Genomic DNA, 20,145 nt, shown 5'->3' on the forward strand with positions numbered 1-20,145 from the left:
GGAGAAGCGGCCGTTTAGCTTGAACGGCTGACTGAAATCTGGGGGCGAATAGCGAGCCCCTGCTAAGAAGGGGGAAAAAAGCGAGTGAATAACGGTGGGCAACGGTGGCGGCCGAAACAAGTTGTTCTCAGCCTGCATCCATCAATTTAGCGAATGGCATGCCCCACGAGAAGAAGAAACGCCCAGCCTATTCCGGGGTAGCTCGAAAAGGTGGCAGAATGAGACATGCACCAAGGCATGACTTATTCAATGCAGGCAGCTCCGCGGCTAAAAAAGAAAAAAAAAGAAAGAAAGAAAAAAAGCTGAGAGCGACGTCTGCGAATTGAGAGAGCTTCCGCGGCCGCATGTGTGGCGGCTCCGCGCAAACCGCAAACCGCGTTGGGCAATTCCCTTGGTAGCTCCGCACGTCTTTTTCTCTTGTCGCCGGCAGCCGTTGTTCTTTATTGGCCGCCTCTATGCTGCACCTAGCCCGTCAGATCATGCTGCACTGGGTATAGTTGGTGTATGTGATCCGTAAAGCATGTTGTTCACATTTTGATTGGCAACGAAGTTTCAACTGCAGATTGATTCAGGGAGCAGGAGAAAATCAGAGTCACAACCAAGAGAATATCGGATGCCATCGCTTCGCACTGACCTCGCAACAACGTACCATTTGCCCAAAAGCTGGGTGGGAATGGGGTAGTTGACGCCACAACCCCTCTCATCCCAAGCTTTCGCCGGCGTCGTCCGTCAAAATGCCATTGATAACCATGCAACCGGGACGACAGCTGAGCGCGCCTACACTACTACTACTACAACTACCATTACTTTAGGTAAGACATGGGGCAAGCTGTGTTTGTGTGGGGGAATGGCGCAGTGGTTAAGCGCCATGGCTGTTATTTGAGTAACGTAGGTTCGAATCCTGCTCCCTCCACCTCCTCCCCGCTTACCCGTGGCAAGGATAACCCGGCTGGCTATCGACAACAACCACCCGCCTGTGCCGTCGAGCCCACACTTGTTGGGAACTTCGTCTCCATGGCTACAAACGACCGACAGCTCCGCTGTTTGGACACAGGCCCCTCTCGATGAAGAGCCGTCAACTGCCGTCAGACGAATCCTCCGTGCGCCTGAAGGCACGGGGTCGCGTCAGTGAACAAACCTGTAAGCAGGACCGGGCACGAACCCGGTCAGGCTCGATTCGCTTCTATGCCCTTGTTTTCCGCTGTGTAAATAGAGAAAATAGAAAGCGCGCCGAGATACCCCTCGGGAGGTTGCTAACGGCCGGCTAATGAGCCGGGCCGAGCCCGGCGTTAAATAATACTACTACTACTACTACTACTACTATGGGGCAAGCTGTGGACGCCTATCTGGACTCTTTCGAACCGAGCTGCCCTCCTTTACCGTGAATTTTTTATAAATTTTATTTTATTTTTTATATTCTCATGAAATCTTGGTCGAATCGTCAACTGCCACTAGGTCGCTCTAGGACTGGCCAATCCGGCAGGGCGATATGCTCGCGGCGTACTTGCAGCGTGCAGCTTGCAGACTGCAAACTTGTAACACCTGTTCTTATTCATCGTGCTCTCAAATTCATCCTTACTGATTCAAACGCAGAAATTACCCGTGGATACCTTTCCACACCGCACGACAGACAGCTGCAGGTCAATGGAATTACAGGTCCAGAAGGTGCATGCGAAAAAGGTCTCCGAGTGGCCGCATTATACAGGGTACCCCGGCCCTCAAGGCCTCGCGTGTGCAGCCAGTACAGGGGACCCCTCACCACTAAGACCCCTCCCTCCTTCTCGGAAGGCGGGCTCCCACATCATCGAGTCTGTCGAACCAAGACTCATGGATGCTGGGGTTTGCTGGGTTTGGTACCGCAAGTCACAAGGGTCAAAAGAGAGGGAGAGAACGAAATAAAACAAAGTAGGAGACAGAGAGAGAAGACGAGATGACCACAAAACACCGACCAGGTCAAAAAAAAAGAGAGGGGAGCTGAGTGCGTATTTTGGTTGTTTCAAGAACAGTGTCAGGCATTCCCGTATTGACTTGACCTTTTTCCTACCTACGATACAGATCCATTACACCCCTGCAGGCCCTGTCGTCTTGTCGTCCTCATCGGATCAGTCCTCCGCTTGTCGGTCTTTTTTTAAATTATATTACCTTTCCCTATTTTTTTTCTTTGTACTGTACGGGGTTTGTCCGCATGCAGTAGCAAACTCCAGCGCATCGGATTGCAGCGTAGCGCGGCTGCAAAAGTCGACATGCGCGCCGCGCTTCTGATTCCTTTCTCGTCTTTTTAATTTTTAATTTTTTTTCTGAACTCCTTGATGTCACTCGCTTGCAGTCAGCCAGTGTAGCCTGCCCGTCTCTGGGCTCTCGAGTCGAGTGTGCGTGCGTGTTTGAGTGTGTGTGCTTTCTTTCTTCTCTTCTTATTTTTGTTCTCTTTTCATATTTTATTCTCACAGTGCACTCGTTGACTGCCACGCAATATACCTGCCGGCCGCTCCAGACTTGGGGGAGCGTGATGCGAGTGGCCCAGGTCCTTCCATGTTGACTGGAGCCACCATCACAGTCTTTATTCGCCCTCGACAGCGATAAACTTGTGTTGCCGCGGACCCTTCTTTACGTCAACCTTGCCCTTGCGGGCTTCTTTCCACACCACACACTGAACCGCCTCGCCTCAAAATTCGATCCGTTCAGTGCTGAGATCTGAATCGTTCGGACCAACAAGAACCAACCAATACCCTTGCAGTGGTGCGGACGCATAGTTGTTGGTTATAAGGCAGAGCTTCGGGAATTCCGGGCTGCCTACTGGCCGGCCCAGACCCTCCCTGATCGGTTTACTGGTTTCTCCAACGCCGCATTGGCTGGCCATGTGCATCAACACACTTATCCAAACAACCCTGCGCGTCGCCTTATCCGGGAACTGGTTGATCTCTCCGGGGTGCTGACCAGGCTCTCCATGGATTAGTGTGTCGGTATATCATATCTTTGCCGTCGCGCCCTCCGCCACCACAGCTTTACCTATTCCTGTCCTTTCCCGACCCCACCGGACACTCTAGTTTTCCACCCCAAGGCCACCACCATCGTCAAAAATGAAGCTGTTCAAGGGGGCATCCGCCTCTCCTGCAAGTCCTGGCCGGTCACGGCCGGGCACATCATCCATCCGTGGTAGGATCTCGAACCCTATCCCGATACCGAGCGCAGCCGACGACGACGAGTTCCCCATACGAAGGCCAGGCACTGGCTTTGTCGACAAGTCCCCTGAGGAGGAGTTTCCCATTCGCCAGCTCGGTACTAGTGGAGCCACTCCTAACACATCTCAGGAGTGGCAGCAGCAGCAGCCGCAGCAACAGCAGCCGCCGTCAGCCCAACCAAATCAGCAAGACTTCAAGCCCGAGGATTATGATACAACCCCGGAGGAGAGACATCAACAGCCACTGCAAAGCACAATTGATGACAGTCGCCCAGAAAATGCCTTGAGCGAGGCGCCCGTCGAGGCGCCTCCAACAGAACACCCCCTACCGACACATGGTCCGGTCACACCCACCGCCCCGATGGCTCCCGCTCCGCTTCCGGTTGCGGCACCGGCTGTTGCGCCGGAGCCCGCGCCGCCCTCAACACCAAAGCCTACACCGGCGAGGACAAGTCATCCCTCAGCCAGGGGCTCAGGTAATTCTCCTGCCAACAGTAATAGTAACAGCAACAATAGCAACCGAACACAGTTCCGCAGGACGAACGTGCCAAGCACAGTGCGCTACTCTGCAATCAGCAATAACTCTGCAAACACTGGCGCATTGTCTTCAGATTCCCGCCCGCAACGGAAAAAGTCGACACTGCGGAATGCACTGAGCAAGCTGTTTGGGCGCAAAAAGAAAAAGGGCACTGGCACGTCTAGCACGGCGGGCGACAGAGATCGCACGTCAAGCGTAATGCCGTCACAGCATCGTAGTGTAAGTTCCAGAGACGCTGGCTATGCGTTTATCCTGCTGTACATTACGCCCCACTAACAGTCATTACTTTGGAACCCACAGGATACTTCGGGCCTGGTGCGAGTCAAGGAAACCGAGTCGAAACGATCTGCGTCCTTGCCTATCACCGAGTACGATCGCGCACTACGGTCCCACTCCATTGGGCCAAACGACTTTTCGACAATAGAAAACGTCCGCAACTCAATACACGGCGATATGAACACGCCTAGGCGGCGGGCCTTGACGGCCACAGATAGTAGGCTGTTCGGGACGCCAGCTAAACGAAACGAGCTTGGCGAGTGGGGAGGTCTGTCTCCTCGTCCTGTCAGCGCGCATGGCCGTGGCCGCGTGTCGGGGGGTGAAGACGATCCCGAGATGATAGGCCGGGCGATAACTTCCGACATGGATACCGGAACCGGATACAACACCAAGCGAAGATCGCGGTCGTTATCAGGTATCGACGCCCTCGGTGGACACCTCGCCCATGTTGGTCCCGACGGCACTGTAAACGTAGCCGGAGGCCGCCGGCGCAGTGACGAGATACGGTACTGGCGCGAAAGCTATGGGGCCAGCTACCTCTCTCCGTTATCTTCCACACATCCTGAGACCGAAGGGGATCAGAACGAATACCGCGATGGGGATAACGACGACACTGGCGTAATCTCGGTTGACCCGACCCAGTCGCTGGCTGCACGGCCCGCAACAAGCGCGGCACCGGATTCGCCTCCACAGCCGTTCAATTTTGGCTCCTTGGCTACGATGAACGAAATGGCTGGTATGAAGATCACTCAGGCGGCCAGCCTGGAGGCCAGGGTGAACAACGTTGAAGGCCGGACCGACAGGTTGGAGCGTGTCGTGGATCAGCTGTGCAATACCGTTTCTGGTCAGAAAGGCGGCCATGCTGTACCCGCTGCTGGCTCTAACCAGTTCCCCCGCTCGAAGCAGCCTCAAACTGATTTCTGGCAGGCGCCTTCATCATACCTGCGCGAACCACGAGCAGACCAGTCGTCTTCTAGGTATACTAGCAGTCGACCATCGGTAGAGACGGACGGGCTGACAACGCACTCACACATGTCGTTCGGAGAGGGACAGACGCTTGTCGGCGGCCTTCACCCACCTTCGAATGCAGCTGCCCAGCCGGGTCTGCCTCCGATCGCCGCGTCGCCGTCCTCACCTGGCTCATTGGGATTTCCACGAGGATCTATGTCAACTGTTCGCGGGGCCATGAGCTTGCCCGCCCTGTCGGTGGCAGCTGCTTCGGATGCAGCGACGGCTGACTTGGCAGCGCAGCTCGAGGCTGAGCGGGCCGAGAGGTTGGCACTAGAGCTTCAGCTCAAAAAGCTATCTGAGCGCGTCAATGTGCTGTCGAGCACCATGTTCGCAATGCTGCGGGATCCGCAGAAGAACCGATCCCAGGAGCGCCTGACCCCTTCGTCGGGCGCTGGCGAGAACAGGCTGTCGAGGACATCGTCCAGCAGCCACCTCGTCACGCCCACCAAGGTGGCGCTGCCGCAATCTGGCATCGGCATCAGAAACTCGCCGGCGCCCGTGCCGATATTCTTGGAGCCGCCGCCGTCGCTGAACAAGTTCCAGTCGTCCGGCAACACGCTGTCTGGGTTTGAAGACACGGGCGACGAAGAAAGCGACAGGGGCGCCGAGTCGGTGTCCGAGTCGTTCATGACGCCGAGGGAGGAGTACTCCCCTCACACGTACGGCGCCTTTGGCGAGGAGCTGAGGGACGAGACTGAGGACGAGATGGACCCGAAGCGTAAGAAGGCCGCCAGGACGCTGAGCCTGAGCCAGCTGACACTGAACAAGGGTCAGAGGGCTGTTGTCTGAAAGGAATGATTCGGATGATTCTTCAATTCGTCAACGTCTCTTAAACCCCATCTGCATGTGCATTCCTTGGACTTTTTAGAGTTCTCATGGATGGTTTTCATTATATACGAATTCCCTTTGTCACATGCGGTCATCATTTATTTTTGGCGTTTTTTTTTTTTTTTTTTTTGTTGATCATATAATTTTCTTTTGGCTGGATCTGGTTGATATTCCCCCCAATGCTCAAAATCTAGCTGGACTTCTTACTTTTTTTTGGCGGTTCCTTTCTTTTGTTTCCATTTCCCCCCCCCCCCCCCCCCTTGTTGATCTTAGGGACGGCTGGTGAGCGAGCGAGCGTTTCTTCTCGAGCGTCTATCGTCTATTCTATATATGCAGTGTATAAAGAACTGCCTGGTTCATCAGTCACTTTTTCTTCCCCTCCGACGGGGGCTGTGTAATATATCTTCATGGTCACTGTCACTCCCGGCGAGAAATCGGTCGACTAACCATCTCGGTTGGCTGGAGAGGATTGGGCGCGGTGCGGCTGGATGCTTAGGTATATACATCCTGTCTCTTTGGGTGGTAGATGGGGTGGGTCTTCATGGTGAACACTCTCAGTTGGTTTACTTTTTTGGACACGCATCATAAATTATCTTTCTTCATTAATAATAAACCAAATGGGGTGGCCGCTTTCTGGGCCGAGAGCAATTGAACCTTATGTGTGAGCGTATGAGTTTTGGGTTTCGCAAACTTGACATGTATGCCATGCGTGTCATCTCATCTATTTAATCAAGTGAGTGTTGAAAGGATTTGTCTGTTTGGTTGTGGGAGCCTTGACTAGCCTTCCAAGTCCCCTTGGTATTACCGGGAATAATAATGGTGGTTATCGCAGTTCAAACTTTGGCCGTGGTGCTTTTATGGCAAGTGGCCGGGTTGGTACGGAGTTAAAATGTGGGTTAGGGGAGTCATTCTCAAGGCATTTTTATTTTGGGGTACACACCAAAGCGGTTCAAAGCGGGCCAAGCCATCCGGACAACCCGCCCTCTGCCATTGAGCGCAAAACCGCAAACAACGCCAAGCATCCTTTTCCCTCTGACCAACTGGACAGCATCACCCCCTCCACCACATTGCGCCTATAGTCAGTCAGTTTTACTTCGGCAAATAAACATCCGCATTAGCTTCGGCAGTACAGGCACTTTTTGTTACCAAGCAATCCTAAAACATCGTTTGCGCATCCTGACGTGATCGCGGGGAGTGACCAAACTGAGGGGGAAAAAAAAGAGTCAAAACAAATCGCCCCCGACCGTGAACAAGCAAACCAAAAGAAGCAACTCTTCCGCGAGGCTACCAAGAAAATCAGACGTCAAAAGTCAGGATGGACGCCAAGTGGATAGACTGGTCCAAGACGACGCGGTCTAAGGACTACCGCGGTTCCAGCTCGTTTGCGACCTTTATGATAATAGGGCGTGAGTGTTTTTTTTTTTTTTTTTTTTTTAGACTTTTTAGACTTTTCCTTCCTGTTTACTTTCCTCTCCCTCTTCCCTCGGACTCATCGCTAAACGAAAAAAAAAAAAACTGACCCCCGCTCCAAACAGCCGTCTGCTTCTTCCTAGGCATCCTCTTCGCCTCGTTCCCCTACGACTTTCCGCTCCTGTGGACCTCGGACCCGGTCCCCCCGTCCTACTACGACCAGCTGGCAACGCACCTGCGCTTCATGCACGCGGCGCCGCCGCTCATCTCGCGCGTGCTCAACATTGTCGTCTTTGTCGGCTTCTGCGGCTTCTTCGCCAAGCTGTTCCGGCCGTCCGAGGCCAACGTGCTCTTTGACGGCTCGTCGCTCGTCCTCTACGTCATCGGCGTGGGCATCTACCTGGCCAACATCGTCAAGGGCCTGCGCGACGTCACGGCCGACGTGTGGGGCGCCGACGGCAAGGGTACCCTCAACCACGAGGGCCCCATCTCGGGAGAGGTCAAGCTGAGCAGGGAGGATTCGCTCAAGGTCCTGAGCGCTAGCAACACCATCCTCGCCCTTGTGCTTGTGGGTGTCCTCGTCCTCCAGGCGGGCGAGTGGTACGCCGAGCGCAAGGAGGCTGATGATGAGGAGGTCAGGGAGGCTGGGGACAAGAAGACGGCTGCTAGCAAGAAGAAGCAGTGAACTTGGGCGGGTATAGAAAGGTGGGTTGAGAGTTGTGGTTGCTCAACGTCGCTTTGAGGGCCTTTGTTGGATCTACCTTTCCTTGGTGTCCCCAGTTGTCATCCCCTGGATGCATATACAGCAGGTTACCTCATGCTGTGCTACTGTGCTGAGAAAGTACAGGTACATAGGTAATCCGGATTCCAGCACTATCTTGTAGGATTGTTGTTCATCATGCGCAAATGCATCCAGTCTATCGGTCAGGTCAATAATGGAAACCGTGGAGATCACGTATTTGAAGTCTTCACTCGTGTCTACCCGTACCATGATCCACGGGAAATTCACCATGGGCTGGTCACCCAGCAATTGTGTCGAGGCTCTCTTGAAAGTTACAAGATGTGGCTCGCAAGGACCGTTTCCCACCTAGCAGTTTCAGTGTCATAGCTCGGACTTTTTGTACTTGAAAAACGTATCAATGGATACGAAAGAGATTATATATATCGTCTAGATACATTTGAATATTCAAGATAAGAAAGTGGTATCTGGTTTAAGCCAAGGAACGCCGGTTTCCGGAGATACAAAATGATCTCATGCAATGAACAAAACCAACCCCATGCTATGCTAATCGCAAACAAAAGGATAAGAAAAAAGAAAGAAACAAGTAGGGCCACCAGTGGCCCTCCATTTTTGTGGGTGATAGCTGACAAACTCCGCACTACTTCCTATGGTCCGGCGTAGAGTAAGCAGTGGGAGGAACAAAAGGTTGGTCAGGAGCCAACTCGGCTTGACGCATCATTGTCGTGAATGTTGTCTGGTTGGATATGCGCCTATGCTCAAACGACCGTCGGCTACGACCCCCAGAGCCAGCTTCCGATTCATTTTCGCTGACGGTCCTAGGGTCGGCAAACACGTTGATGCTCTCGGTGCTGGGTTGACGATTGTGGTCGAGGTTACGGGGACCACCATCGCCCATCCCTCCGTAGCCGCCCTGTCGGACTGGGAAGCGCCCGCTGCCGATGCTGGAGCCGTTGCTGCTACGCATGCCACGGAGCGGAGCCACGCTGACGTGTCGGTCACTGAACGGGTTTCTATCGGAGTGGTACGACACCTGCCGGCGGGAGTCGTTGAGGTCGATATCCTCAAACTGGCCGGATGCGCGGTGCATGGGTGGGGTGCTGTCCTTGCGGCTGAAATCAGACCGCATCGCCGAGTTCTCGGACATGATAGGGTGACTGATAGTGTGCGGATACACACCTGCTGACGTTGAGCGCCCCGAGGTCGGCAGCGTATCTTCTGTCTTCTTCTTGCGGCGCAGGCAGAAGCACACACCGATACCCAGCAATATTAAGAGGATGAGACCACCCACGACACCCCCAATGATGGATAACTTGGAAGCATTATCGTCTCCGCCGCTTGGTACTCCACTGGTGACGGGTCTTGCCGTCGCCGTTGCCGTCTCCTTCGTGTCGGAAGAAGTGCTGGTCGGTACCGTAAGGGTCGTTGGGGTCGATGATGGTATTGAAATGCTAGCGGGAGCTCGTGGCGGAGGTGCTTTGCTTTGGTCAGAGTTCTTGACGCACTCCGAGTCGCTGTTGCAAGAGTATCCAAACGGGCAACAGTCCTTGCCGCACTTTGGCAGCTCGCTGTCCAGCGCAGTTGTCTTGACACTGGACCTGGGGTCTTGCTGCAACCGGACGTCGCAGAGGATTGGCGCGATGATCTCACACCCGTCGAGACTGTCACAACAGAGAGTCGAAGTCTTGCCTGCAAGCTGGAGACAGACCTTGCCTTTAGGACAGCAAAAGCTGCTGGGAAGGCTGTTTCCACATTGCTCAAAGTTGGCTGGACAAGTAGCTTGCCTCTCGAAGACCGTCGGGAGGTTGATAGCCGAGGCCAGTGTGGCAAAGGCCACAAAGAGCACTTGGTTGCGCATTGGCATCCAAGTTAATTGATCGATGATCGAATATTCAAGTAGTTTGTTGCAGACCAACTGCCAGGCTGAAGGTCGTGGTTTTGAAAGAGCAAAGGATACGCCGTTGAGGTTTGATGCGGCTGCTCTCGATTAGGAAGGGATGAACTGATGATGTTTTCTGAGATGCGAGAAAAGAGAAAGAAAAGAGAAATAAACAGCAGACAGGGCGGAAAGGCCTTTAGCAGGGGGTCAAAAGGCTGTACTAATAACACGCGAGTTGATTCACAGACAAAGGCAGGCAGTGAATAGGAGTCACTTGTCAGAGAAGGTGAAGAAATGGCCTGTATGAGCGAGACGGACAATGAAGTGATGGAGAGAAATATTGCAGCAATACTGACAAGAACAGGAACACGCCCGAAGGTAACCCGGTTCTTTGCACTGGCAAACGACAAGCGGATTGTTTTGTCTAATCAAAGCAAAGAAACAAAGAATGATCATGAGCCCACCATTTGGGGAAAAAAGGAAAGATGTTTGACGAAACAAAGGGAAACAAAATCACGGAGTGAAAAGAGATATGGACTGATGTCACGTCATCACTGCTACTTTCTTTGTGCTCCGTACTATGTATGCTAGGCCCAGTTTCCTGGCTTGGGCAGGAAACAAAAGAGATCGGAGGCAGGCATCGACCGGTATCTGCCGGCATCCCATACTCTCCAAGACAAAGAGGGAGAGAAGCCAAATCTACAGAGATTTTGGCGAGAAGACGCGACATCCAACGGATTCCTAGTCTGAAATGGGCTCCGACAGGGCAGTGTTCGATACTAAAAGAGGTATCCAGGTCACGAGAGACGGCGAGATGTGGATCGCCAGTCCAGCATCGTGCCGTTTGCGCCGAACCGAAATGACAAGTCCTCAATGGCTTTTTTTTTCAAAGCCCAAAAAAGTGAGGCCAGCGACAGGCATTCGAGAAAAGAACCCGCATGACCTGAGGCGGTGCAGTTTCGGCGGCACTGGCAGCGGCCAGACGAAAGGCCATGGTTGATCGACTGCCGCGCGCTCAAGATTTCGAATCCATGGGCCTCGAGCAGCAATCAGTGGTCCAGGTTGAACCATGGTGTTTTGTCCAAGGTTCAACCCGTCTTCAATTGGTCCATCAAATGCGAATAGGAATTTGAGCCAAGACGCCCCTCAAGGGTTCAGTACGGAGTAACGTACCAAGGGAAAAAAGCGAAGTACCAATGGATATCGACTTTCTAGCGCTCGTCAGGTTAGGCGCGTACCATGGGAAGGAAGCGCTTGGATTGGCGGCAAGCACTTTTCCTCTTTTTCCTTTTTGTCTAGGACCAGGGTTCGAATCATTTAGGACCAATCAAAGCCGGCGTGTCTTATTCTCATTAAGCATCCCTGCAGCTTTTTTTTGCTTTTCTTTTTTTTTAGTTTTTTTCCCTTCCCTTTCTAGGTGGGGTAAAGCTACAAGTGTACTATATTGACTATATTGTACTATTGGTACAAGTATAGTAGCACTGGAGTTGGTGGGGGCGTTTGTGCGGCCCGTTACCGCCGATCGTTGGCTGCCAGTTGAGTTCAGTTCATCCCATAACTCATTTATTTACATGTTGGGGACCAGGGTAAGATGGGGAGTGAAGTGGTAAAAGAGGGACCCGAGGGGACCTTTTTGGAGGAGAAAGGAAAATAAACTTGGCAGACGAACAACACCGCTATATGTGACTCACCTGACTTGCTCCAAAACCATAAAACCCTTGTACTTTTAGTCTGTGGTTACGTAGTAAGTGGAAGCGACACCAAAAAAAACCAAGCTGGAAATGTTGCTCATTTTGCACCTTGCCTAGGTCACGAGGTTTCGGGTGTTGTTGTCGCTCTCGTAGCGGTCAGTCATGAACGAAGGCGTAAAACAAAAGCACGCAGGCCTCCACAGTCGCTATGCACACCTGCGACCAGGCGCAAGCGGTATACGCATACGCCAGCAGACAGAAAAAAAAAAGAACAGTTGCCTCCACTGCCAGCGCAATGGATCGAGGGCGTGAGCCCATCAATATCCATATATACGGAGTTTTTGTCAAAAAGCAGGAACGCCAGCCCCAAATACCGGGTGACAATTTCACCTCGCGTGTTTGACTGCAGTGGTAGTGCATACTTGCAAGGTGCCAGAACGGAGTACGCCTTACAGTACAGTAGTCTGGATTTTTTTGGGCATCAAGCGAGCTCGGCTCAGGAGAGATATCTGGTTGTGGGTTCGGTTTCTGCACGCCTCCCGGCTGCCTCCGTAGAACAGCTAACCGCCCAATTCACAAAACCAGGCGCTTGCTGTAATTAGTAGATGGGCCAGCTTGGGCGACCATCCCAAGTATCCAATAGCGTGGGTCTTGATAGATATGTCGCCGCCGGAGACGGCGTTTAGCGCCTCCACGCAGAACAACACCGGCGCTTATGTAAAATCCCATTGTAGCGTGCTACGAACCTTATAAAAAAATTTCTTCGATATCGACGTTTGCCGCACGGTATCACAGCAGAAAGCAGCAACCATCCGCTGCGATGCCGTGTTGACGACTATGCCCGGCCTGGAACCGCGCAGCCCGTAGCGCCGGCGGCAAGCCGACCTGAGTGGATTTTTTTTTAAATTTTTTTTAGAAGGGTCAAATTTGGCTAATGGGCACTTGGTAGGCTCAAAGTGCTCGCAGACATGTTGCAGTTCGCGCCGGTGTGGCATAGAAACAGATAAGACAATGATGCGCGATGGAATTTCTTTTTATTTCTTGTGAATTGTTTTGTTATTTGGATCCGCTGTGTGAAATCCTGGGTATAATGTCCAGCTAGAATAGACTATAATAATCTTCATCCCATTCCGATCCCCTTTATTCTGATGAATGATCCCTTGGACTTCCGTGTCCCCCATTTCCCACCAAAAAGACATAAAACCGTGTCCCAGACCCGATCATAACTCCTCGCCCCATGCACGCTTGGTACAAACCAGATAAGAAAAAGAAGAGATATACAAATGAAAGCATGAAAGGTAGAAGGAAATTTCTTTAGGTTCATACAGAACCAGAAAAAAGCCATCCACATGGCCGCTTCAACTCATCGACGTCATCTCCGTCATCATCAATATTCAACGCTTGCTCTGAAATCACCAAGCCAGAAAAGGTTTCCTCCCGGAGGTGTCCCAATCTCCAGGTAGAAAGAAGTCTCATCAACTGTATGCCTCGCGGCACCCTCTAATCTTAATCACCAACACGAATTTGAACAGGTCGGTTTTTTTTTCTCCTTTTTTCTTCTTTTTTTTCCCGTCAGGCAAAGGCTTGCACCTGCGTCTCTTATACGAGAAGGTAATCCCAGCCCTTTGTCTGCATGACATCTCTCCAGTGGATGTAGTGTGTGGGGATCACGCTCCCTGTCTCCGATGCAGCAGGGGAGCAAGCCTGAGACTGCATGGCCACGAGCTGGTCGGCCTCAGTCCACGTCTCTCGCAGCAGCGAGCTGACGCGGCCAAAGGAGCCAAAGTTGGCTGCCTCACCGAGTTGTGCCACGCGGTCCTCGAAGAAGCCACGGAAAGACGAGCCGGGCTGGCTGACGGACCCGCCAACCAGGTAAACCCACACAAGAGAGCGGTCAAATCCTTGGTGGCCTGAGGGGATGTGCTGGAGAACGTTGGTCAGCTTTTCGACCAGGCCGATGCAGCTAGCCTGTGTAGGGTTGAAGCCGGGCACAAGGCTGCACAGGTAGATGCGCGCCGCGAGTCTGAATGCCGCCGTGATGTTTTTGCTCAACTGCTTTGGGCTCAGCGAACCATTAGAGTTGAACGGCAGCTTAGGGGCAGTCTCGCCAACCTCGGTGAGACCAATTTGGTCACCAAGAACATGAACGTGTTGGCAAAGAGTGATGTCGTCCATTCCGTCATTCCTGAGTGCCTCGAGACAGGCAATCTCGGAGATGAGGTACATAACGCGGTCTTCGCATCCCATGAGCTCGCGAAGCCCCAGAGACGAGTTGGTCGCAGACAAATGCTTCTCACGGTAGGTGTGGGCGAAGGTGGGTGCGCGGCCCTGCATTGTAGCACCGAGGATGTCGATCCAAGCAGTGAGAGTCATGTTGAATGGTGTTGGTGCAGCCTCTGCGTTGGGGTCTGAGACAATGCGGGGAAGGTCAAGCTTCTGCACAAGAGAGATGGCGGCCTGGAAGTGTTGATGCCACGCAATGTCTGGAAGGGCATCGTCGAAGCGCCCGACGCCGCACTGGAAGAAGATCAAGCCAAGCGCGGCCTCGAGAATCTGTTGATGGTTCTCGTCGCGGTTCAGAGCGTCGCAAAGCGCAGAGATGGTCGCGTAGCGGTGTCGCATGATGTCGGCATCCATGTCCTCGCTCTGAGAGCCGGTTGCAGCCTTGAGGTGTTGAGCGGCGATGCTCAAGCAGCAGTGAAGATAACCCTTGTTGCTCTGGAGCGCCGGCAGGATCAGGTCTGAGCTGACCGAGCCGTGCTGGTTGGACTCCAGGATAGGGAAGATAGTCGGCAGGACATGTCGGACAAAATGGTCCAGCAGGCGTTGGTCACCCTCGTCAAGCTCAATGGCAACTTGCCTTGACTGCATCGAGCGGCCATGGGCAAAATCAAAGAAGTTGACATTCAGAGTCTCCTCGGTGAAGGACTCCCGCCGTTCCGAGCACACCTGTTCAGTCCATTCACCTTCCAGAGGGAACGAAGGCAGGGTTGTGCCCGGTGGCGGCGGGGTGTAGCAGGTGCTAAAGGTCGAGGTTGTTGATTCCCTGAGGGTAGGCACATCATTAACAAACATTTGCCTCTCAGTCTTGACGTCGATCTCGTAGGGCGAAGCATATGGTCCGGTGAACATGAAGTCGGGGTGTAGCTGAGGAGTGAATGCACCATATTCTGAGCATGTCGTTGGCGGGCTGTTGAAGTTGAAGCTAAAGTGCGAGTCGATGGAGGCGGATCGTGTCCTGTCGAGAGGGTCTGAGAAGGTGGCCGAGGTTGGCAGCGACGGGATGGAGTGAGACAGGCCCGGGGGTGAGCTCATGCCGGTTTGGACAGCGTGGGCACCCTTCTCGGCGAGCTTCTTCTTCTTGATGATTGTCTTGATATCATCCTTGTGTCTCCTCCTGGCCTCGTTGTTGCTCCACCAATGCGGGCGCTTGTATTCGCATACGAGACCGAGGTGCTTGCATGCTGAGCAAACATGTTGACCCTCATCACACTTTTTCCTCCTTAATCTGCAGGTGTAGCAGCCTGTAAGTGGGGGTGGTTGACAGTTAGTTTATAGAGGTTCATAGCGTGAATCGCAAAAAAAAAAAAAAAAGTATAGTCTGGTCTAAGTCCGGTGTGTGAGAGATTTTAAGGCACGCTAGGAGGGTTACCAACCTGTTCTCGAACGGCGGTGCATCTGGCTCTTTTTGTTGGAAGTGCCATTGGCAGTGGCGGCCGCGGCCTTGGCCGGCTTTGTCTTTGTTGCTGATGCGACAGCCATTTTTGGTACTGGCCATGCTGTCGCGAGGTTGGCCTGAAGGTTGGGGGATATTGTTGACATTTGTACCTCTGTGTGCTTGACGAGATGGGTACCCTGCGTTGACTGGGAACAAAAGGCCCCAAGGAGACTGGGGGGTGGGCGTGGTGGTTGGGAGGGTGTGTGGGTTGAAAAGAGGAGAAGGGGGGTGACCCTTGAACTTGAGTGATAGCGGGAAGCGAGAGCCGGGGCCCTAGTCTAGTCACAGTCCAGGTCCAGGTCCAGGTCTAGATCCACTCAAGTTGGCCCACTGAGATGATTAATTGCCCTGTTGCGCTAAGTGAATATCAAATTCTCCAAGCGACGGGGTGTCGGGAACAAGAATATTAAGTTATCGGGGTATTAAGTCGTCGAGACTATATGTGCGTTGTCGAAGGACTGTAGATACAGAGCAAGACCGGCTTGCCTTGGGTCGGATGATATCGTAACGGATCGTCGAAACGAGTTGTTGTCTGAAATGGGATGTCGACGTCGACGAGATATTATTAAGAGAGAGGGGATAGAGTCGAACGGGACTGAACGACACTTGGGACTTCCTTCCTGCCACTGGCCTTGGTCTGATCTGGGGGAAGAAGTGAAAGATCTCAAAGGGCTTGACGGATGGGCCAAAGCCTTATATCACGACCTCCATCGCGAGCTACGGTAGGCTGTCCGTTGGCGTGTTCTATTTTTGAACACAGACAAAAAAAGAGTAGAGAGCTTTGTCTTTTTTTGGCTATTCCTTCGTTGGGGACCCATGTCCACTCTGCCCTACGTGGTAGGTTGGACTGAGCTCTGCAGGCAGATGTGGAGCTCGAATGACGGCCTCTCTGCAAACCGAGTCTGGTCCACAGAGATGCAGGTCGTTGGCAGGGAGGAGATGCTAAGGGAGGGGGGACTCACGAGATTATTGGCGCACTCTTTTGATCAACATCATGACCCTGTCCCCAAAAGTGTGCAAGCTGCCAAGTAACGCCAATCTCCACCCACCATCAGGAATAGGAAGCGATCCATTAGTGGCATAGTGCCATGCCGACAATGGGCCGGTTGATGACAACGGATAAAGATACTTGCAGCGGGGGACGCGGGTTGTTGAGTGACCAAACGGGAAGCTGTTTGGCGACCTACTCTGCAGGCCGCCATGTCGCTCCGGCTGGATACTGCTATGGTTAATAGGTGATGCAGGACGACCAACAAAGGCTGCGACCAGCCACAGGAGTCACCAACAGCTGATGAAGATGGGTTGGGCAAAGATATTAGCAACAACAGGGGCCCTTTTGCGGACCATCCTTGCACTTGAATTCTTGAGCCCAGAATCTGTCTAACTGAGAGATCTTCACTTGGCTGCGGCTGGCTCATTGGTGCTTGCTGGATTTGTGCAAGCTTCATGTCATTATAGCGCAATGTCTCGCCGCGCATAAGCTCTTTCTTTTGCATTTTGATCTCTCTTTACATACTCCCTAGTGCTCGGTAGAGAGCTGCTTCTCATAAGCATACTTTTTTTTTGGACCTTGTTATAAGCAGGGTTTGCCTAGTCTGTGCATTCAATATGGCAATACTGCCAGCGGAGTTGTTCGTTCGGGAAGAGACTGGGCAATGATCGCATCGTGCGAGGGACCATTACTACCTCAACTTATTTTTGCGGCCAACAACCTTGAGGTGCAGAAAAACCCACAGACAATGGTCGGCTCTGACGGCGAGGGATCAGAGTAAAGCCAAGCATCAAGCCCCGCTCAGAACAAATGTCGGCTCAGCCTGTGGTCAGCCAGTGACAGTCGGCGAGAGCTGCTCGCTGTGGCTGGCCGAGACCTTTGTCATCGAACATAGGCTTGCCGGAGCCTCTGGTAGGACAACAGAGCAGATGACGAGCCCACGTACAGTGGTGATGGTGACTGGGGAAATGTCTCCGGCCGTGAAAAATGACGGCCACCTGCCTCCCGTGCAAGATGGCGGGTGGCTTTACCCTCCATATTTTTTTTTCTCCTGCCACAGTGGCCTGGTGTGTTGCGGTGATGCCCCAGCACCAAGTACGGTGTCGATATCGTGCGTCGTAGTATTCTTGCTTCATGGAGAAGCAAACCCGCGTGCTTGCATGTTTGCTTGTAACCTCACACGAGGTACGGGAGGTACAAGACCGGCGACACGCGAGCCCGCTGAGACAAGCATAGAGTGCGTGCATTCCAGCAATGGTGAGTGAGGTCTTTACGGTAATTCGGGGAAAAAAAGTTTCTTTCTCGACCCATTCCAACCCTCGGCCGGCGGCGGGGTTTTTTGGTTCGAGGTTGGCAGATGGTGGAGACACACGGCAAGAGGAGGGCTGCTCTGGCTTGCTATTCGCTGGAGGGCGGTGCTGAAAAATTGCTAGCGCATGCAGTCGGGATCGACCGTTGCCAATCATCCGCCAGGACTTTGTGACGAGCACGAGCCACCATCCGAAAGCTCGGCCCAGATTGGCAACTGCATCACCTACTGGGTAGATCCTAGGTGAGCTTTGGCCAATGAGATGATCGTCGACAGGGGCGGCCCCATGCAGATCCATGAAGGCAAGGATACTCGACATTCTCCATTATGGCTGCTACCAGCGATGTAAGCCATCGCGACGAGTTCTTTGTCCGCGATGATTTATCAAATTAACTGCGAAATGGCCGCCAGATGGCACATCTCTCCTGAAAGAGAATCTCACAAAAGTTAATTTTGACATGTCAATTGTGATGATTTCGAGTCTCTCTCGAAGACTCTTTGTTCTTTCCGTCTTTGTAGTGCAAGTAGGTATATATGCATATTGTCTTTATGTCTGTGTAGAACCGGGTGCTGACATACGTCCGCGGCTTCAGGGATGTTTGTTATGATCCCTGTCCACGCATCCTGCATCCTGTAAAATATTGATTTCCTGTCGACCTTCTCAAATGTGTAGGCAAGTATAGTGTGTGTGCCTTGAATTATACCTAGGATGGCAGGCTGGGCTTACTGGTAGGTTGCTTATGGAGTACCATCCATACTAATGCCCGCCTCGGTAAAGTACTGGGAAACTTTTTTTTGGTAATGGAGGGTGCACACGCACAAATACCCATAGACGCGCATGCGAACTGGAAGCGCCCGCTGACCAAGCACAAGCCAATATTTGCCCACATCACACATGGGCTAATTTTGGATCGGGACGCTACTATTTTGTCAAAGATGCTAAATTTAACCCTCTGGAGAATGGACCGTTGCACCTGACTCCGTGGATCTCGCAATGATGTCGAAGGATCAGAAAAGTTGGACTCGGGTTAAATGTGCCTATCAGGGTACCAGACCATTGCATTTCCCGAGGTTTGTTGTTGATGTCGTTTACTCTCATATGTGCATAATACCCGATATCCATGCCATCTCATCTTCCAGGGGTTCCTCCCAAGCCTCCCCTCCCCTCTTTTGATCTGCCGTCCCGTCTCAATCTCATCCCAACTCATCCAAAGGCATAAGGTGCCGAGTCAGTATAGCCTCTTTTAATCATCACATCACCTACTCTAAGCAGTACAACCCCACGATGTATTGCAGGCTTCGCATTTCGTGTCATCTTAATCCGAGTTGCATCCATGTTGTCAAATATCACCCATTAGACCAATAGGCACCCTATCTGCTACTTATGAGTCTGACAAAGAACAATAGGGTGGAGGGACATCGTGGGTGAGACTGGCTTGAGCTTATTTGGGTTGTTAATCTCCAGTCCGATTTTTGCCGGTGATGTAGATGGATTTTCATTATCAGATTGTGGTAGCGTCCAGTGGTAAGCCGAGAGAGGTTGGTTCATTTCAGCTCTATGTTCAAAACGGGAAGGTTTTCTCTTGGTCGTCGGGGGTTCGAAGCGGGGAAACTGGAACGTTGGGGCGTGAGCTTACTGCGTACACAATGATTACCTTACCTACTACCACTTACGTACTGTACTGTACGCAGTAGATGAGAGACATGCCTCTTCCTCTCCACCGAGGTACTGACATGGTTGCACCTTCCATTACTTGCCGTCTACGGTAGCCCGAGGTACCCACCCCAACAGGGTGCCTACTGCCTGGACCTTAGCAGGGTGGGTATTACACTGCTCACAAAAAGGTAGCCAGTTCGATAGTCGGCAATAACAGTCACAGCCATGCAGTATAATTCAGTCAATATCGGTAGGTAGTTATAATGAACTCACGCCAGCAGAAGCTCAGGCAGTAGTAAAAGCCACAGCCTGCTGTCACAATGAGGATTCTGGTTAGTATCCTATTGTGTGCAAAAAAAAAAAATTATTGTTGAAGGCAGGCGTACTGATCCCACGTAGTAAATGTAAACTCCACTACGGGCATCGCCCCAAGGTAACAGCGACATCTCTAGTGTGATCCAATGTGACAGGGCCATCAGTTCATCAGCGGTCACGGCGTACTAAAGGGTAAACAACCCTTGCAGTCGGCAAACCTCGGGAATACTCAACAATTCAAGCATGTTTGTTTGTCTTTCATTACAATTGTAGATCGCTTGCCGTCTCGCCGTACCTCCACTTGGCTCAATTGAGCCAGGCATTTTCCAAACAATGGCCGGTACCGTTTAAACCGCTCAAGACTCAAGTGTGGTTACAGGGTTTAACCTCTCGGCACAACACCGATGTGAACGACAAAAGCTCCCTGCGGCTGCATTGCTTCCTCGTGGCGGGTTGCATATTCGCGAAAACGTTTAATGATGTGATAATTACAAACCAGGGAGAGAATGGGCAATGGTCCACTGGGGGCAGCCCCCAAGGCTGAATGATTTGAGTGATTTCTTCCGTCGTCACATTGCCGAAATGCTGAATTTTTTCATGCCCAA

The 20,145-nt window shown here is 52.3% G+C and overlaps 4 protein-coding genes and 1 pseudogene across 5 annotated transcripts; 3 read left to right on the forward strand and 2 right to left on the reverse strand.

The window, feature by feature from the left end:
* Positions 1–841: 841 nt before the first annotated feature.
* MGG_20238 lies at positions 842–913 on the forward strand (annotated as a pseudogene). The gene has a single exon. The product of its transcript is annotated as a tRNA-OTHER (tRNA).
* A 1,269-nt stretch (positions 914–2,182) lies between these two features.
* On the forward strand, positions 2,183–6,101 carry MGG_00497 (uncharacterized protein). The gene is made up of 2 exons (XM_003718517.1): positions 2,183–3,935; positions 4,017–6,101. Exons 1-2 carry the CDS (start codon positions 3,078–3,080, stop codon positions 5,790–5,792), a joined length of 2,634 nt encoding a protein of 877 aa, XP_003718565.1. The 5' UTR covers positions 2,183–3,077; the 3' UTR covers positions 5,793–6,101.
* A 706-nt stretch (positions 6,102–6,807) lies between these two features.
* MGG_00496 (ER membrane protein SH3) lies at positions 6,808–8,469 on the forward strand. Its single transcript, XM_003718518.1, has 2 exons — positions 6,808–7,237; positions 7,367–8,469. The coding sequence occupies exons 1-2, from the start codon at positions 7,147–7,149 to the stop codon at positions 7,924–7,926; spliced, it is 651 nt and encodes a 216-aa protein (XP_003718566.1). The 5' UTR covers positions 6,808–7,146; the 3' UTR covers positions 7,927–8,469.
* Positions 8,382–10,362, reverse strand: MGG_00495 (uncharacterized protein). Its single transcript, XM_003718519.1, has one exon. The coding sequence runs from the start codon at positions 9,842–9,844 to the stop codon at positions 8,621–8,623; it is 1,224 nt and encodes a 407-aa protein (XP_003718567.1). The 5' UTR covers positions 9,845–10,362; the 3' UTR covers positions 8,382–8,620.
* Positions 10,363–12,565: 2,203 nt separating this feature from the next.
* Positions 12,566–15,990, reverse strand: MGG_00494 (transcriptional regulatory protein Pro-1). The gene is made up of 2 exons (XM_003718520.1): positions 15,207–15,990; positions 12,566–15,074 (listed from the first exon to the last, which is right to left on the reverse strand). Exons 1-2 carry the CDS (start codon positions 15,370–15,372, stop codon positions 13,150–13,152), a joined length of 2,091 nt encoding a protein of 696 aa, XP_003718568.1. The 5' UTR covers positions 15,373–15,990; the 3' UTR covers positions 12,566–13,149.
* Positions 15,991–20,145: the final 4,155 nt, after the last annotated feature.

Source organism: Pyricularia oryzae, chromosome 5, assembly GCF_000002495.2.
Source record: "Pyricularia oryzae 70-15 chromosome 5, whole genome shotgun sequence".
Classification (NCBI taxonomy): domain Eukaryota; kingdom Fungi; phylum Ascomycota; class Sordariomycetes; order Magnaporthales; family Pyriculariaceae; genus Pyricularia; species Pyricularia oryzae.

Coding starts and splice junctions, on each gene's coding strand:
- MGG_00494 (XM_003718520.1), bottom strand. CDS start 15,372: ATGTCAACAATATCCCCCAACCTTCAGGCCAACCTCGCGACAGCATGG. Junction 15,075..15,206: donor GCACCGCCGTTCGAGAACAG/GTTGGTAACCCT, acceptor CCCCACTTACAG/GCTGCTACACCTGCAGATTA.
- MGG_00496 (XM_003718518.1), top strand. CDS start 7,147: ATGGACGCCAAGTGGATAGACTGGTCCAAGACGACGCGGTCTAAGGAC. Junction 7,238..7,366: donor GACCTTTATGATAATAGGGC/GTGAGTGTTTTT, acceptor CGCTCCAAACAG/CCGTCTGCTTCTTCCTAGGC.
- MGG_00495 (XM_003718519.1), bottom strand. CDS start 9,844: ATGCCAATGCGCAACCAAGTGCTCTTTGTGGCCTTTGCCACACTGGCC.
- MGG_00497 (XM_003718517.1), top strand. CDS start 3,078: ATGAAGCTGTTCAAGGGGGCATCCGCCTCTCCTGCAAGTCCTGGCCGG. Junction 3,936..4,016: donor TGCCGTCACAGCATCGTAGT/GTAAGTTCCAGA, acceptor TGGAACCCACAG/GATACTTCGGGCCTGGTGCG.